The 18582-nt window shown below is 34.8% G+C and overlaps 1 protein-coding gene across 9 annotated transcripts in view; it reads left to right on the forward strand.

Annotated features, from left to right (window-relative positions):
* LRFN5 (leucine rich repeat and fibronectin type III domain containing 5) overlaps window positions 1-18582 on the forward strand; it is a 258300-nt gene that overhangs the window by 222078 nt on the left and 17640 nt on the right. For 5 of the 9 annotated variants that reach the window (XM_078053619.1, XM_078053618.1, XM_078053617.1 and 2 more), the window contains 2 exons: window positions 9491-10895; window positions 13602-14314. In XM_078053619.1, the coding sequence (XP_077909745.1) occupies window positions 9511-10895; window positions 13602-14314 (2098 nt within the window). In that variant the 5' untranslated portion in view covers window positions 9491-9510. Of the gene's footprint in view, window positions 1-9490; window positions 10896-11177; window positions 11463-13601; window positions 14315-18582 lie in introns of those variants that run through there. The other 4 variants (XR_013440671.1, XM_078053622.1, XM_078053623.1 and 1 more) reach the window with 4 other exon arrangements.

The following is an 18582-nucleotide window of genomic DNA, read 5'->3' on the forward strand; positions in this document are numbered from 1 at the left end:
TTCATTGCATTTCACGTCTGTGATAATGTTCCCTATCCTGAACCTTTCTTCTCCCCTATGTCTGTTGAAACCTGATTATCCTGTGATGAGATGCAAAAGAAAGAGAAACGGGTGTATGCAATCCAGGTTGGAGTTTTAGATGACTAATAATGTTTTCAAATTTTCACTGAGATTCAGTTTCCTCATCATTCAATGCCAGTCCAGGCATGGAATGCAAGCTCTTTTTACCCTGATGTTTCCCACAGGCTTGATATTGGTTTGGGGCCGGGGGCGGGGTATACACTTCAGGTTTGAAGTTAATGGGAAGCAACTGTGTAATATCTTGGCAAATATCTCAGCATCTCAGAGTTTCCTTCTCTGTGACTGTCTGTGTGAAGGCCCCAGCCCTTAAACACTTTATGCAGAATCTTCTCCTCGTGTGTACTTCCTTTAGTCCTTTCTCCTTCCTTTTCCACACAGTGAACTTGTGTTTAATTTATCAGACTGGAATTTGATTAGCTCTTCTTTCATTGCCGCCTTTAAAATCCATGCCTCGGCTACTCACCATTCACATACAAAATGGGTTATCAAATTATTTTGCTAAAGAAATAACCATCTACTCCCCAGATAAATTATACCTATTCCTTAGAGGCACTACTGTCTTAATTAGTTGAAGTTCTAAATATAAACTCTCTTACACTTTGATACACACATCCCCCCTCCCACTTCCCACATATTTCCCACTTGTATCTGAACATCCGTAAGGAGTGCTTACAGTCAACAGAAATTCATTTTAGCAAACCACTTGCCACCTGTGCCTGCTGACCCAGCTTCAAACCACTGCTGTTCTCACTGCTGGGAATCTTCACAGCCTCTTAGCACTGGGCTGTTTTAGGCTGCTTTCTCTCCCCAAGCTATTTTCTGCAAGAGAGAATACATTCTCTTTCAGAGTTACTAGTAGTATTAACTCTCAGAATCCACGGACGCTCAGTGACATTATAGAGTCTCTGTAGGCAGACTTCCAAGTGGGCCAGGAAAGGGACAACTCAATCCATATCAGTGGGAAAATACTGAGACCTCTTTATACACAGTAATCAATCTCCTTTCTATGAAGTAGAATTTATATTCCTAAAAGAATAATTAGTATTATGGACTTACCTATTTGGGTAACTTCAGTCATGTCTTGACATGCCAAAAAGAAATGAATGATGCTGGTGAAATGTGTCATTCGGGTTGTCATTAAGTCTCTGTCAAGATGCTCTTAAGTCTCCACTGTAGTAATCTGCTAGCACCTTTTAAATGTAATTTGATTATGAACAGAGACCAGGAAAATAAATGAGGAAAACACTTGATGAACTTAAGGAGTCATTATTGTTAGAATCAACAACCCTTTTTGTCCAAGTGCTACAAAATCAGAAAAATACAATATAAATAATATATATAAAGCATCATCTTATCCTAGGAAAAGCATGGGTTTTGGAAATAGATAGATCTCCATCTTAGACCTACCTTATTTTTTCCTTCTGTGTGGCCTTGAAGGGATTCCTTGAGATTTCTTAAATTTTATTTCATCATATAAAATAAGAAAAAATAACGACTTTATATTCAGTTGTGCAAAAATGAAATAGGTTTTGGTATGGTAAGTACACTGCATAACAAGTCAATCTTAGCTTTCTGATGTAAGCTAACAAAATTAGTATTAAAACATTTTATAAAAGAAATGACATCTCTCTGTGTAGCTTTCACCTTAATTCTAAAAAATAAAGAAGTGCTAAAATATCTACACATCTACGAGTTAGATAGAGCATGACAAATATTCCATTTAGTAAACTGTTTTAATTATGTTATCAGTATCTCAATCTCATTTCCACATCTATACAATAAAGAGACCACTGCTTCCTTCATGTTACCTATGCTCAGTGAATGGTAACAATTATTTTTTTAAATAATTGTTTGTTTTAGTAATTGGGCTCTTATCTGTACTCCATCAGTGTAAATAATATGGGTTTATGTATACATGTGTTGAATAAAAAGCATATATATGTATACACACATGGATAACAAAAATTACCCAGTCCTCAAAGACCCATTTTATTTGTGTAAATTTGAATATTAAAATGTATGTTGACTTAAAACTTTTCACAGTCTGCCTTCTATTGTAATTGTGAATGTGCTTGTCCTGATCAGATCACAGCCTTCTAAATTTGGTAGATTCTAGCCAAGCACCTTGCCTGTAGTGCAGATGCTAAATAAATCTTGCTGAAGAAATTAGTAAAAGAATGAGTGGATAGATGCGTGAGTGAATATTTTAAAGATTTAATTTTCAGTGTACTTAGGAATTTTGCTGGAGACTATTAAAATCAAAGATCAAAGGATAATTGTTCAAGGTTATAGTTGCCTTGTTTGGAAGCTTGAATTTAGCCTGTTCAATAGTGGTATCCTCTGTGTATGTTTTAGTAGAGGAAAGAGTGATAATATTGTCCATTTATACTCCTTGGAAAAAATAAGCAGAAAACCTAAAATATTAGAAATGAATATCAAATGTGTTTCATTATCTAAACTGTATTATAAAATATCATTTGCAGCACCGTGACCGTTTTGACACATCCTAACACAACTCATCAGTGTCAATAGGCATCAGCTTCTGTTCCCAGGCATTAGCCTGGGCAAAGGGACACTAATTGAATTGGTAGAGCTCCACTGAATGATGGCAAGGCAGCTCCTGAGGAGTCCAATAGCTTTCCTTTAACTCAACATATAAATTGGTACCATATTGGTTTCTGCAGAGAATAGATTATACTCTCAGTTGGTTGTAAAATCAAAATTTGCTTGTATATCCTGTTCTAGTTGCCAAATAAATACTGATTCTCTTGACCATATGTTGTGTAATAGCCATGGGCTGAAAGGAGGATGCAGTACTGGAAAATCATTTTCCAGTTTTGTGTGATAGACTCTTCTTTGTTTATAAACGTGTCACTTTGTGTCTGAAAAGAATTAGCTTGAAAGGATATATAATGTAGAGAAATGTAAATATTATTTAGAGAGCTACAGCTGTATGACTATTTACTGAGTTATAGCCCCACTCAAATATTATTATTAAAAACAGATCTGTGTTGTTTGCATTTAACCAGTTAGAGAAGGCAATAGAAAAATGTTTTAAAAGAGTTTAACTTAACTAGATAAGAATGAGGTTAGTATGTTTGATGATCTTCATAAATTTTTAAATCATGAAATCCAACAAAACATGACAACTACTCTGCTCTTCCCTTCACACTCATTTTCCTCAATTGGTAAGATATTCTAATAAATATGTCAGTGATTAGTTTGTGAACTTGCAGGAAGTGAAAGCTGTTTCTTTACATGATTCCTTATCTTCCGTCTTCTAGAAATTTTGAAATCTCCACTCTGTCCTAAGATAACTTGGGAAAGGTCATTAATCATAATTCATATGACTCTTTCATTACTTACATGTCTCACTTTAGCAAAATATAAACATAGAATTAAGAAAGTGGCCCACATTTTATTCTAAACTTAATCTTACTTTCTAAATCACCATATGGGCAGTGAAATCATATCAGGCAGTATATATGTTGATGAAGGAAATCAGCTTATGAAATAGGATGCATGATTTGAGTTAGAATGGAATCACATCTTTGAAGCGATATGGCGGAACTAAGAAAATACCTGTTTCTAAAATATGACTAAATTCTGATTAGCCACCAATAATGTGTCACTTTATAAATTCTTCCTTTGGACCCAGTATTTGGAAACATAGTGGAAACCCAGATTTCCTTTTTTAAACTTAATCATAGTTGATTATTGTATTGAAGTACACTTGACATAAAATGCAGTGATATTAAGTGTATGGTCAGTGAATTGTGATGAATGTATACACCTGGACATCGCTATTTCAAATAAGATACAAGCTATTTCCATGACCCCCGACCCCCAGATTTCTTTGTGTTCTTTCCCATTCAACCACCCTCCAACTAGGCAACCACTGGTGTGATTTCTGTTACTGTAGATTAGTTTTGTCTGTTCTAAATGCACATGTACTTGGAAGCTTACAACATGTATCGTTTTATTTCTGAAATTCTTCTGTTACAGAAAATGTTTTTTGAGTTTTGAGTTAGTTTGATAGGGCTGTCATAACAAAATACCACAAACAGGGTGGCTTACACAGAAATTTATTGCCCCACAGTTCTGGAAGCCAGAAGTCCAAAATCAAGGTGTCTGGCATATTTGGTTCCTTTTGAAAGCTGTGAAAGAGAATCTGTTCTATTCCTCTCCCCTAGATTCTGGTAGCCTTAAGCATTTCTTGGCTGATAGATAATGTTCTCATTGTGCTTCCACACTCTCTTCCCTTTGTGCATGTCTGTCTTTGTGTCTAGATTTCCTCTGTTTATAAGGACACAATCATATTGGAATAGGGTTTGCACTAATCACCTCCCCTTAACTTGATAATCTGCAAAGATGCTATTTCCAAATATACTCACAATCAGGGGTACTGGGGATTAAGACTTCAGCTTTTTCTTTTTGATAAAGATATAATTGGCATATAACATTGTATAAATTCAAGGTTTAAAACATGTTGATTTGATACATATATATTGCAGTAAGATTACTACTATAGCATTAACTAACACCCCTATCATGTCACATGCTTATTTCTTTTTTTGTGGTGGGAACATTTAAAATGTAGTCTCTTAGCAACTTTGATGTTTATAATGCAATATTGTTGTCTATAATTACTACACTGTGCACTAGATTTCCAGGACTCATTTATTTATTAGCTGTAAGTTTGTACCCTCATTCGACATCTCCCCAGTTTCCCAACCCCCCACCCAGCCCCTGGTAACTACCATTCCATTTTCTGTTTCTTTGAGACAATTTCCCTAGGTTCTCTATATTTTCAAATAAGAAAAAATGGGGTAAGAATTGGGGGAGGAAAAGAAAGTTGAAATGAATCTTCCAGGCAACCCAGACTTTGGAAGAATGATAGGTAAGAAGCAGAAGAGCACAAGGAAAAATCAGTCACTCAGGGCTTTCAGCTATAAAAAGACTTGAGAGAGGGAATGGAGACCTCAGTCCTTTTCTTCCCATACAGGTATGTTTGACTTTCAACCACAGAATTTCTGGGGTGGCATTGGTGAGATACCAGAAACTTCTTAGAGGAATCCTCTACCTTCATAGAATCTAGGGTAACTCAATTGCAGCCAAAAGCAAGGAAATGCAGGGTTGAGATGAAAGATCAAAGAGCTCTCATTGGCCACCAAAAAAAACCTGGAAGCAGAGATATAAAGTTGGCTGAGTTCTCCAAATGTTTGAAAATCAGATAGTTCATCTATAAAAGACAGATTTTCAAAACCATCCTAGTGTTAACATCCCATGTCTTCCCAAATAGCAAATGTCCAACCACGGTCTCAAGAAGCTGCAGTGAACTGAATTATCATAATACTGTAACAAATGACAAACTGAGAGAACTGCACAGCATAGAATGCAAGACTATAGAACTCCCAAAAGATAACATAGGAGAAAACCTAAATGACCTCGGGTATGGTGATTCTTTTTTATGTACAACACCTAAGACATGATCCATGAAAGAAATAATTGATAAGCTAGATTTCATTAACATTAAAAACTTGAGCTCCACCAAGGACAACATCAAGAGAATGTGAAGACCAAGAACAACGTCAAGAGAATGCGAAGACAAGCCAGGGACAGGGAAAAATATTTGTACAAGACACATCTGATAAAAGACTGTTATCCAAAATATACAAAGAATTCTTAAAACTCAATAATTAAAAAAAAAACCCATAATTTAAAAATGGGCAAAAGACCTTGACAGACACCTCAACAAAGAAGATATACAGATGGCAAATAAAATATGAAAAGATACCCCATATCATAAGTCATCAAGGAATGCAAATTAGAACAGTGAGATGCCAGTACACACCTATTAGAATGACCAAAATCTGGAACACTGACAACATCACGGGCTGGCAAGGTTATAGTGCAACAGGAAGTCTCACATTGCTGCTGGGAATTATGGTGGAGCCACTTTGGAACACAGTCTGGCACTTTCTTTCAAAACTAAATATAAATATAATCTTACTATACAGTCCAGCAACCACACTCCATGGTATTTACCCAAAGGAGTTAAAAACTTATGTCCACACAAGAGCCTATACACAGATGTGTAGAGCAGCTTTATTCAGAATTGCCAAAACTTGGAAGCAATCAGATGTCCTTTAGTAGGTGGATGGATCAAGGAACTTCGGTACATACAGAAAATGGGTTATTATTCAATGCTAAAAGGAAATGAAATATTAAGCCATGAAAAGACATAGAGGAATATATTATTAAGGCATATTAATAAGTGAAAGAAGTCAACCTGAAAGAGCTACATACTATATAATTCCAACTATATGATATTCAAGCAAAGGCAGAATTATGGAGACAGTAAAAAAGAAAAAAGCCAGTGGTTGCCAGGGATGAGCCAGGGGGAAATGAATAAGCAGAGTGCAGAGGATTTTAGGACAGTGAAAGTACTCTGTACATACCGCAATGGTGGATATTTGCCATTGTACATTTGTCCAGACCTGTAGAATGTACGACACCAAGAGTGAACCCTGCTGTAAACTACGAACTTTGGGTGATTACGATGTGTCAAAGTAGATGCACTGAGTGCAGCAAATGTCCCACTCTGGCAGGGATATTGATAATGGAGAAGCCTGCTGTGGGAGCAGTTGGTATATAGGAAATCTCTGTACTTCCCTTTCATTTTTGTTGTAAATCTAAAACTGTTCTAAGAAATAAAGCATTAAAAAGAAGTTTGTTAAGGGGAACCTGGGTGGCTCAGTCGGTTAAGTGTCTGCCTTTGGCTTAGGTCATGATCTCAGGGTCCTGGGACTGAGCCCCATGTTGGGCTCCGTGCTCTGCAGGGAATCTGCTTCTCCCTCTCCTTCTGCCCTTCCCACCCGCTCCTGCTTACTTGCTCTCTCTCACTCTCTCTCAAATAAATAAATTAAAAATCTTTTAAAAAAAAGTTTGTTAAATTTTTGAAAGGTAGACTAGTTTCTCCCTACCTTAATTTATGCCAGATAGGTCCTCTTATTTACTTTTCTGTTGGGTGGGGACATCAGGGGACATCTATGGAACTCTTGCCTTCCATCAAAGACTACTGCTTTCTGGAATATAGTTACTGTAAATTTATATCCTCAGCATTTTGATCTTGTTATTTTTTAAAAAATTGATGTCCAGTTTATCCAGCTTACTTGATTGCCAGGGTGCAAATGATGTGGGGTTGGTTTTTGTTTGTTTTGTAATTTTAATATCCATACCAGAAGTACTATTTATAAACAGATTAAAACACAGCAAAAATATTTTATATGTACCCACAGATACACCATTTCTGTTGTTTTTTATCCATTTATAAAGATTCAGGATTCCATCTGGTACAATTTTCCATCAACCTGAATAGAATATTCTTTATATTTTCTTATAGTGCAGCTCTTATGGTAATAAAACTCTCAGTTTGTCTCAAAATGTTTTTAATTTACCTTCATTATGAATATATAAGCCCCCACCCAGGTTGACAGACTTTCTTTTCTTGAAATGCTTGAAATATATTTTTAATTGTTTTCCATTTTGCTTTATTTCCAATGAGAAATCAGCGAGGAGTCAGCCATTATTTTTTATTTTGTTCACTTTATCTTCTTGTAATGTGTCTTATTTCTGTGCTCCTTTTAAGATTATTATTTTTTCCTTTGGTTATCTGCAATTTGATTATGATATGTCTTGGTATAGTTTTCCTTGTTTTGAGCTTGGATTTATGGGTTGCTTTTTATTACAAATGTGAAAAATGTCTGCCTTTATGTCTACAGCCTTCTTCTGATACTCCAATTATATGCTTCTTAATATTTTTGACTTCTTAATGTTTTCCCACAGGTCACTGAGGTTTTGTTTACTTTTTTCCTCCAACTTCCTCCCTCCCCCCGGTGTTTCAGTATGGCTAGTATCTATTACCCTGTTTCTATCTATAGGATTACTGAAGTTCTTTCTTTGGATAACTCTCTTCTTTCTGGTATTCTGCCTCATAAATTCAGGCCATTGGAGACTCTCTGCACTCCAGTCTATCCTCTTCAACTGTTCAAGTGTCACCTTGTTTTCCCTCCTTGTGCTATGCTTTGAAAAGTGTCTCCAGGAGCAATGATAGGGTTCATTCGTTTTTTTTTTTTATTCACTTTTCTCAAGGATCACAATTCTGTGCTTCTTTTTTTTCCAATGTGTGAAATCTATAGTTATAGATATATTTTGTACTTTTTGTTACTGCTTATTGTGGAAAGGCTAGTTTAGTACCAGTTATTCCACCATGAACAGAAGAGTAAGACTATTTCATTTGTTGAGCATGACAGTTCTTACTCATTACATCCACATTGAATATGATATAAAATAAATAAAAACTATAAGAATATGTTTTATTTAGAAAACCAGGTACATTATTTCTAGAATAATTCTGTATTTTATATTGTCATCAATTAAAAAATTTTATTTTCTCTAGCTATTTTCCTTGGCATTTAAAACTACATGTAATTTATGAGAACTTTTGATTGCATATGTATTAATATTTTAATTTTTGATGATTAATTTCAAGAACAAATCAGATCAAACTGGAAAATGAAACTATCAAGATTTTTTAAAAATTATATTTGGATTAAATTTAAATGCCTTAAGATTTTAAAAGAAAAAAATGGAATTATAGCATCTTTTGGGACTCAATGTCAAGAATTTTGATGACTACTTTTCATAAATTATCTTTTAAAATCCAATTTTACATCAAATAAAATATTCTAATATTTAAGAAGCTCAGAGCACTTGTGGTAAATTTTTAGCCTTTTTATTTTTGAGAATAAGAGCCTTTATTTGCATTTGCAGTTAGGTTGTGAAGGTTGTACTATGTTCAAGATAGTTTGTAAAGATGAATAAAATTTGATTAATGATTAATTACTTTCAAATATTATGCCACAAAGTTAACAATAACAAATGTTGTCTTTTATTGTTTCTACTCAGTAAATTGAAGTGCTTGCAAATCCTTAAATATATCTTTAATCTTTTGAACTTATGAGATATCTTTCAGGGTTATGGGCAAGTTTCCTAACTCCTACCCTCCAGTCTCAGCTGAATGTCACTTTTTTTGTACATCCATGAAGGACCCTGGACATATTTCAAAAATAGCACATAATTTACAGAATTGTAATAATCTGTTGGCTTTTTTGTTTTCCCCCATTTGATTTTAAATCCCATGAGGCCAAGGAATGGTGTATTTTTCAACTTAGTGTCAATTATAGCCTGCAATACAGAGTAGATATTTTATACTTGTTTGTTAAGTAAACAAATGAGTAAATCATTTCTGTATTGCAATTTGCATACAAAGGATTATTCCATTAGGAATATGAACATTAGTGAAATGACTGGATGCTAACACTACATTTTGTATCTTTTCTTACAGGCTCTTAAATCTGATCTACAATGGAAAAATTTCTTTTTTATCTGTTTTTCATTGGCATAGCAGTGAGAGCTCAGATCTGTCCAAAGCGTTGTGTCTGTCAGATTTTGTCTCCTAATCTCGCAACCCTTTGTGCCAAGAAAGGGCTTTTATTTGTTCCACCAAACATTGACAGAAGAACTGTGGAACTGCGGTTGGCAGACAATTTTGTTACAAATATTAAAAGGAAAGATTTTGCCAATATGACCAGCTTGGTGGACCTGACTCTATCCAGGAATACAATAAGTTTTATTACACCTCATGCTTTTGCTGACTTACGAAATTTGAGGGCATTGCATTTGAATAGCAACAGATTGACTAAAATTACAAATGATATGTTCAGTGGGCTTTCCAATCTCCATCATTTGATACTGAACAACAATCAACTGACTTTAATTTCTTCTACAGCATTTGATGATGTCTTTGCCCTTGAGGAGCTGGATCTGTCCTACAATAATTTAGAAACAATTCCTTGGGATGCTGTTGAGAAGATGGTTAGCTTGCACACCCTTAGTTTGGATCACAATATGATTGATAACATTCCTAAGGGGACTTTCTCCCACTTGCACAAGATGACTCGGCTAGATGTAACATCAAACAAATTGCAGAAGCTACCACCTGACCCTCTCTTTCAGCGAGCTCAGGTATTAGCAACCTCAGGAATAATCAGCCCATCAACTTTTGCATTAAGTTTCGGTGGAAACCCTTTGCATTGCAATTGTGAATTGTTGTGGTTGAGGCGTCTGTCCAGAGAAGATGACCTAGAGACTTGTGCTTCTCCAGCACTTTTAACTGGCCGCTATTTTTGGTCAATTCCTGAGGAAGAGTTTTTATGTGAGCCTCCTCTCATTACTCGTCATACACATGAGATGAGAGTCCTGGAAGGTCAGAGGGCAACCCTGAGGTGCAAAGCCAGGGGGGACCCTGAACCTGCAATTCACTGGATTTCTCCTGAAGGGAAGCTGATTTCAAATGCAACAAGATCTCTGGTGTATGATAATGGAACACTTGATATTCTTATAACAACTGTAAAGGATACAGGTGCTTTTACCTGCATCGCTTCCAATCCTGCTGGGGAAGCAACACAAACAGTGGATCTTCATATAATTAAGCTCCCTCACTTACTAAATAGTACAAACCATATCCATGAGCCTGATCCTGGTTCTTCAGATATTTCAACTTCTACTAAGTCAGGTTCTAATGCAAGCAGTAGTAATGGTGATACTAAAATGAGTCAAGATAAAATTGTAGTAGCAGAAGCGACATCATCTACTGCGCTACTTAAATTTAATTTTCAAAGGAATATTCCTGGAATACGTATGTTCCAAATCCAGTACAATGGTACTTATGATGACACCCTTGTTTACAGGTAAGAAAAATTAACCAAATTTTTATACTACCATGCATCTACATTAGTAGGGCTTGTTAAGGTACTACTGACTTGGTTTTTTGTTTTGTTTTGTTTTTGTTTTTCTCATTGGCAGTGCTACTCTGTGTTGTAATTACAGCACTCCATTTTTTTTTAAAGTGTATAATGTAAGGTTTGTGAAAGGTGATTACCTGTGGGGAAATATTTTGAATGGTGTTATTTTAGAGAGTTCAAATTTATATTTAATATTCTGCTTACTTACTTTTTTTCCCCTCATCTAAGAGATGTGACTATCAGAGAACAAGATTGATTTATTTTAAAAATTCAAAAACATACCAGAACTTACACATCCACATGAGTGTTCTTTCCTTCAAGGAAGTCACGTTGGGAGGCTATTCCATTATCCCAATGATGCTGGCATTGCTCAAAGCACTTTTGGAATTATCTTTAGAACCTTCGTCATACTATTTTGAATATCCTCAGTGGTGGCAAATCTTCGTCTTTTGAGGGTGAATTTGAATTTTGGAAACAAGCAAAAGCCACTTGGAGCCAAGTCTTGTGAATAAGGTGGGTGATCAAGATGGGTATTGCCATTTTTGGTCAAAAAAATAGGATGTAACTATAAAATAATGAGACTGATTTTTTTGAGTGATTGAGTTATGTGCATGTGTATTATTTCATATACACTGGTTCTTAAGACAGTTCCAAAGAGAAAGTTTATAAATATTTTGAGCAGTGAAAGTATCACTGGAGTTAAGTACGTAATCTCCTCATAAGGAATTCGATGGAGAATTTGCATCTGACTATAGATTTTCTGGTATGTTTTTCTAAAGTTCAGCCTCATTGATTTATAGTCACATCTTGTCCAATTTTCAGTTGGAAATATACATTTTTACCTCTCCATATAATTTCACTCATAATAGACTATTATTACTCCTAGGAAATGATGCAAAATCATGGTTTTGAAATACACATATACATATATATATATATATTTTGTCTTGAAGCTTTTCTGGAATAAGATCAACTCAATTCTTATATACCCAGATGAATTCTTGAAGATAATTTGATTTTCACCCATGTATGGAAATGAGAGAACTTTTTTTAAATGAGCATGGGCTGGTAGAAAAAAAACAAAACTGGCCCAGCTAGCTGTATGATCGATCCTGGGCAAAGTCCTACATTGCTGAGTTTTAATTTCCTCATCTTTAAAAGCAAGAGATTAAAGTAAACAGTTTCTAATATCTCTCTCATCACTAAATGTATGATCATGTAGACTATGATGCATGCATATTAGCATAAAGTTGTTTGTCCTTCTTATACTCAGCTGCTCTTTACCTGGGTTATCCATTATTTAACCCATTGTCAAAGAATGTGCACCCCTCAGCTTCCTGTAGCTACTAACACTGTATATATATATAATGTGCCATAGGTCAATTTCTACTTTCCAAATTCTAAGATCCTAATCCTGCTATAACAAGAAAATTCTAGGTGACCTTCAGAAAATTGCTTAAATTTCCTGACTTCAGTGTTTGTCACAAATAAAATAGTAATGCCTACCTCATACAGTCATCGTAAGAATAAAATTATAGTGTTCCAGAAAAAGAAAAAAGAATAAAATTATAGTGTATATAAAGTGCTTAGTAATGCCTGGTATTTATCATACACTCACTAAATGATAGTGATTTTGATCACAAATCACAAATACATACTGTGCCCTAAAAGGTTCCTAGTTCATTTAGAACACATTGTCTAGGTTGTATAACAGATTAGCATTGCCAAGTTTTAAAATTTCCTAAAAATTTCTGTCAGGGAAAATATAGTTTCAAGCATTTTTTTTTCTAAATGAAATCTTAGCTTAGGTCATATTTGGTTGCTACTTAAAAAAAAGTTAGTGGGAAAAAAGCACCCACAGAAGAGTTTTGTGATATAATGGATTCAGAGGTATCTGTAAACTTTTATCAAACTTAGCAACTGTTCTGAAGGTAATTTCATCAGCCCACAATGGGCAGAATGAGGGATTTAGGCTCTGGTCAACAGCCTTGCCCCGTTCATGTTTTTAAGATAATACTCCTCATACATTCTCATCAACCTCATTTTTAGATAAAAACATACTGGGAACCAAGTGTTGCTGGCATAAGAGAAGGCTGAGATCTGTAAATAAAGTACTTTAATCTTAGTAATTATCGTAGTTACAAAATATAGGTTTGCTGGGTACCATTCCATAGCAGCTTATAACTGATTTGGAAAATAAATACTCCGATGCATTTCCATTCTGGTTTCTAATGTGATTGTCAGTGTTTTCCCTTCCTTCAAATTGGCTTTTAGTCACAGAGGTGTTGTAAGTGCTAAATGGATTTGTTTAGTAGTCAGATAATGTCACAGTCACACCTTTCAAAAGCAATTTGCCATAAATGATTTTTTTAGCAGTGGCTTTTATTAGGAGTTCTGCTTTGCCAAGCAATGTAATTAGGAAGCTTGTCAAGGCACGGTGCAGTCACCATTAATACAGTGCAGAATCCAGCAATGACTTTTAACCATTTTACCTAGGCATATATAAGATTAGATCATTTTCCCATATTTCATATCTGTTATAAATGTGCTTATCTTAATGAGTACCAGAATGAAACAGACCTGAAGTCATAATGGCTCTGTGTGTCTGTATGTTTTGTTTTTAACATTAACACAAATTCCATTGTCCCTCAGAATGATACCTCCTACGAGCAAAACTTTTCTTGTCAATAACCTGGCTGCTGGAACTATGTATGACTTGTGTGTCTTGGCAATATATGACGACGGCATCACTTCCCTCACCGCCACAAGAGTCGTGGGTTGCATCCAGTTTACGACGGAACAGGATTATGTGCGATGCCATTTCATGCAGTCCCAGTTTTTGGGAGGCACCATGATTATTATTATTGGTGGAATAATTGTAGCATCTGTGCTGGTTTTTATCATCATCCTCATGATCCGGTATAAGGTTTGTAACAATAACGGGCAACACAAGGTCACCAAGGTCAGCAATGTCTACTCTCAAACTAATGGGGCTCAGATACAAGGCTGCAGTGTCACGCTGCCCCAGTCCGTGTCCAAACAAGCTGTGGGACATGAAGAGAATGCCCAGTGTTGTAAAGTTGCCAATGACAACGTGATGCAGTCTTCAGAAACTTGTTCAAGTCAGGACTCCTCTACCACTACCTCTGCTTTGCCTCCTACCTGGACTCCAAGCGCTTCTGTGTCCCAAAAGCAGAAAAGAAAGACTGGCACAAAGCCAAGTGCCGAACCACAGAATGAAGCTGTCACAAATGTTGAGTCCCAAAACACTAACAGGAACAACTCAACTGCATTGCAGTTAGCTAGTCGACCTCCTGATTCTGTCACAGAGGGGCCCACATCTAAAAGAGCACATTCAAAGCCAAGTAAGTTTCTCACTTTGCCTGCTGACAGATCCAGAGCGAGGCACAGGTTCTCCCTGAATGGAGAATTAAAGGAATACTATTGTTATATTAACTCACGGAACACGTGTGGACTGTTTTCTAAAAGAAGCATGTCTATGAATGCGATGTTAATTCAGTCCAACAGTTCTGATGGGCGTAGTGGAAAAGCATCTCTCTCAGATTCTGAGTGGATATTGGAAAGCACTGTGTAACCGATTATTTCTTTTTAATGAAGAAATTATTTTGAAAACTCATATAGGAAATTGGAATTTGAAATTCCAGCTTTGTTTCTCTGATACATGCCTCATAGAGCCAAGGTGTATAAACCTTCTAGGTACAGTTTGATATGTGAAGATAACACAGATAAGATGGTTTAGGGGGAAAAGCATGACATGACAGTGCCTTCCCCTGCCCTAGGACTGACCTCTAGGTTCTACAATAGCAGAGCACAAAATAAAGGTTGTCATGGGACAAAGAAGTCTTACATAAATAATGCTATTTCCTCCAGTCTTACAAAGGACCACCTAGGCTGATTAGTATTTTTCAGTGAGTAGATTGTCTATTTTCTTTCAAGGACAGTGGCATTTGTTTTTAGGCAGATATTAAAAAGAACAACTCTGTGTTGTTATGGTGTTTAAAATAAAATATTCAATAAGTATACCCAGACAGTGTTAAAATAGGTACACTTCTAAACAACATTCTTGGTTCAGGTGCCTTAATGGATTTATGGTATTTCTCATCCGTGACATAGCTTTTTTGGCGGGGAGCAAAAGAAAATTCAAGTGATTTTGCATTTATCAAAGAAATCCAGTTCACTTTCAAGTCACAGGCCAGAATTCTGTATGCTGCTACCCTAGGCGCAGGAAGGTGTTTTCATTCATTCGGTACACATTTGTGGAATGAATGAGTTTTATGTTTTTCTTTAAGTAAGTTAAAAAGGGAGACAAAAATACCAGGCTCCCATTATCAAAGGAATGTCTATTGTTATCACTAAGTGAAGTAAAAAAAAAAAATACTTCTAATGGAATTCTTATTACATTTATAAGCAATATAAAGTCATTGCTCATTAACCAGATAGTGGTTTTGTTTTCCCCTTCTGCCTATAATTCTCAATTGGAATGTTTCTTTCTTAGAGTAAATGCATTTATTTTAACCAAAACCTGTGATGAAATTTAATTAGAAATCATGCAGCTTAGTGGGAATCCATCATTAAAAAATTCTTAAATTTAATCAGACAATAATATTGCTCCTTGATATATGGCATTCTTGGATATCCACTGAAATCAAGGTCTATAGATAAATGTTCCTATCTACTCGTTGAAAATCTTACATTATATTGCAACTTGATGGTGTTTTATTAAAGATTGGTAGATGGGGGTTAACATTAAGGCATTCTTTGGTGTTTGGGATGGGAGGTTGAAAATAAGGCTCACATGAGAATCTTGCACAAAAAAGTTTAGCCATAATATAATAAGATATGTACTTTATTTATATAACATACTCCATGGGAGTAAGTTAAACAGTAAGTTTAATATCTCTTACAGATCATTTGGAAATATCATTAAAACACAGATGGTAGTCATTAGTTTAATTTTCTTCTACTAGAGGCATATGTAAAAACTTCAGTTAATTTTAACTTGACACAGACACATTTTATACACGATTTATCATGATGACATTCAGAAGCAGGTAAAATTAAAGCAGAGATTATTTTCCACACCAGTCTTGAAAAAAATTATCTAATGGGCTAGTATTATCTTAGGTGTTTCATAAATGCCTCCTCTGCCCTGGTTCCCTTTCTAAAGCTTTCCTTTCACATTTCGAAAATCTAATCAGCTTTCATGGGTCACATGTATAGTTCTTTTGAGGAATAAATGAGATTACATGTGTGATCACGTTTTGTAAAATCAAAAACATTACACAGAATGAAGTGTATCTTCAACACTATTTCTGTAATAATGCTCTAATCCCAATTTAACATTTCTAATTAACATCAATTACTTAATTCTTCAAAAGGTGCTGATGGACAAAAGCATATTGCTTTTCCCTCTCCTAGTTTTTACCTATATGGTATTAAAAAGTCCCAAATATATAAACGCTTTTGAGACTTAAACAAGTGAATCCCCAAGGAAGAAATCTCTGGCATTATGAAGGTTGTAGTCAAGGGGGCTCTGAAACCATGCATAAAGGCCACAGTTTAGCATATCTGTTCCAAGCTACTGATTAGCTTATTTTATATTTTCCAGTTGCCTGTATTTTAAAAAATCAATTTTCTGCTTATGTTTCAAATGAAACGTTAATTCAATATCTTTTATTTCTTATAAACATTTAGAACTCTATAATATTTAATCATGTGAAATTTATTCTGTTTGACTAAAATCATTGAAACCATTTAAATTTTTATTAGTTTTACTCAAGACTGTTTTCAGGGTATATTAACCAAATGCATGAACACATGTTTTTAGAAGTGATAAAAAGGCTCATGTTTCTGTCTTTCTATAAGTTTATATTTTGAGAGATCAACGAAAGATTGGCCTATCAAGAGGGTCAAATGTTTTTGTTTTTGTTTACGAATATATGAAAGACTTTTTGCTCAGGGCAGTTTCAGTATGAAGTGACTGAAAAATAAATCTATGGGACGGTTGAGGGTTTTTAAAGGTACCCGGTATAATATCCGAAACACACTAGTTACTCAAATGAATGAATGAGTGAATGGATAGATAAATAATTAAATGAATGGGGCCAGGGAGGAAGGTGCAATAGTAAGAATTTTGATTATATGCACAATGTTGATTTGTGATCCAGCTATTTTATTACTATAAGCAAGAAATTCTGTCTCTTATTGTTTTTCTTTCTGTTATTTCTTGCATTTCTCATTTAACCAGCTATGTGTGTGTGATCCAAAGCATATGGTTTGCTGTTGCTGACTATGTATAGGTTATATATATTGTTTTTTGCTTCCAAGTCCTAAATTATTTTTCTTTTATTTTTAGCCATGCTACACTATGGTTACAGGTTGTTAAATATGATAACTAACAAACAATATATTTACAGATATTTGCTCCAAACATTTTTTAATTATATGTCTTCCTGTGTTGTTTTTGTTTCTTTTGGATAAGTGTCCCCCAATTCCAAAATGTCCAACTATTATTAAAGTAGGTCTTTTTATTTAATATATGTAATATCCAAGCATCATAAAGGGATGATGAAGCATCCAGTGCTGCCTTGGAATCCTAAGAGGAAACAAAGTTTGGTTTGATGAATACTATTTATTTTGACCCTACAAATAGACTGAAACAGAGGTACATTAAATAAATAAATTAGATACGTAAATACCCTCACTGGGACCAATTTATTTCCTAATTTTTTTTTTAAACCATTAAATGTAGTTAGGTTGAGGCCACAATAAGCTATTTTATGCTTTCAGACAGTTGATTTTATCTGCTCTGTAGATATATTTTCCAAAAAATGTTTTAGAATATTAGTTGTAGAACTATTGTAAACCATTTATAGACATAACAAATCTATTATCTGAATGATACATACTTTCCCACAAGAAGTTGAGAAATTAAAAGAAAATTAAATGTGTTCCATTTATCTACAGGAATCTCTTTTTATCTTTTCTTGAGAAGTACTTTCTACTTCACTTTAAAGCACTCACAAAGTACTTAACTTCCAAACTAAATTTTAACTATTTTATTTGCTTGTATTACTGAAAGGAAACTAAGTATTTCATTTATAAAGGTAAAAAACTAGAACAATTATCACAAGATCCACAACAATGGCTTCTTAGTTCTGAAATTTTCTCATTTTTCCTTTTTATTCACAACAATAAGCTTAACAACAATCATTTAAATGCCAATAGTTAAAAAAACATAAAGCATCTTATTGTACATAGAATTGCAAAGGTAAATGGGTCATTTTTCAAGGACTGCAGATCTGAACCCATTTTCTTATTGGTATGACAAAATTTCACTTCTATTTTATGTTGCTAAGAAAGCAATGTTCATTTATATTATACAGAATGAAGACTATGATCTTTTCCTTGCTCAGTCATCCCTTGTGTTTCAGGAAGCATCCAGTCTTTCTTCTTTAAGAGTGAATGTGGATGCTTCTGTCTGTAAGTGTTTGTAGTGTTTGGGGAAAGGACTGAAGTCCACCCAGAGGTGGTCTGGATGGGAAAAGGCTATTTTTCTTATCCTCCGCAGTTGATGATAATCATCATCACTATCGTTATATAGTCATTATTA

The sequence above is a fragment of the Halichoerus grypus genome, chromosome 8 (genome assembly GCF_964656455.1).
Source record: "Halichoerus grypus chromosome 8, mHalGry1.hap1.1, whole genome shotgun sequence".
Taxonomy (NCBI): Eukaryota; Metazoa; Chordata; class Mammalia; order Carnivora; family Phocidae; genus Halichoerus; species Halichoerus grypus.